Source organism: Phalaenopsis equestris, unplaced genomic scaffold (assembly GCF_001263595.1).
Source record: "Phalaenopsis equestris unplaced genomic scaffold, ASM126359v1 Scaffold192077, whole genome shotgun sequence".
Taxonomy (NCBI): domain Eukaryota; kingdom Viridiplantae; phylum Streptophyta; class Magnoliopsida; order Asparagales; family Orchidaceae; genus Phalaenopsis; species Phalaenopsis equestris.
The window spans coordinates 1-936 of record NW_018212026.1 but is presented as its reverse complement, the minus strand read 5'-3'; the positions used below and the strand labels follow the sequence as shown (position 1 = coordinate 936).

Sequence of the window (936 nt, the reverse complement as noted above, 5' to 3'; positions counted from 1 at the left end):
TTGCCCCGGTCTTGAAGGCAATAATACCTATGCTCCCGTATTTCCGCCGCTTCTAACATTAACAATTTACCATGCAAGTGAATTATTACCGCTAAATCGTTAATTTGCTCTTAAAAATACTTAAACCATAATTTATTTGGCTAAAGATGCTATAAAAAAAAACTACTCGCTCACTTGTATCACCTACCGTCTACCAACCGCGCTGACCAAAGCTAGCAAGTACGAAATGGTTTGAGTCGCCTGACTCGTCGAGAGGTCCTGGTCTCCTGACTCATCCTTCAACTATAAAAGTCCCCCCATCCATCTCCATTGGCCATTCATATTTCTTCTCTCCATATCATAGCCTGCCTCATCTCCCTTACGGGTCAACTAGGTAAAATGGTGTTCTCCATCACCCGGAAATCTACCGGATTCGTCACCCCTGCTGAGCCGACCCCGACTGAGATCCTTCCACTATCCGCCATTGATCGCATCGAGGGTCTGCGCTACTTGGTGCGATCGGTTCATGTGTTCAAGAGCGGCGTGAGAGCGGCAGAAACTATCAAGCAAGCTATGTCGAAGGCCCTCGTAACTTATTACCCTTTCGCTGGCCGGTTCATCAATGATCCTGAAGATGGTGAAGTGAAGTTAGCGTGTCGAGGCCAAGGCGTGTTGTTCGTTGAGGCTGTCGCTAACTGTAGTCTTGAGGATGTGAGGTTTCTTGACTATCCGCTGATGATCCCGCAGGATGATATCTTTCCGGAGCTCTCGCAAGATATTATTGAGTCAGTCGACATTCCATCCATGATGCAGGTGTGCCTTCGTAGTATTTTTACTTGTTTAGTTATGTGGCACTGTTTTTTTCTTTTGTGTAATCTACATCGTTATTTCATCAAGTTTGATTATGATAGATGTCGTGATCTAGAACTTAACAAAAATTATTTATAATTTTTTTTT

The 936-nt window shown here is 44.0% G+C and overlaps 1 protein-coding gene across 1 annotated transcript; it reads left to right on the top strand.

Moving 5' to 3' along the window:
* Positions 1-338: 338 nt before the first annotated feature.
* On the top strand, positions 339-792 carry LOC110034674 (acyl transferase 4-like; the record flags this gene model as incomplete). The annotated part of the gene is made up of 1 exon (XM_020738921.1): positions 339-792. A coding segment is annotated over exon 1 (414 nt), but the record flags the coding sequence as incomplete, so codon positions are not given.
* Between the last annotated feature and the right edge of the window lie 144 nt (positions 793-936).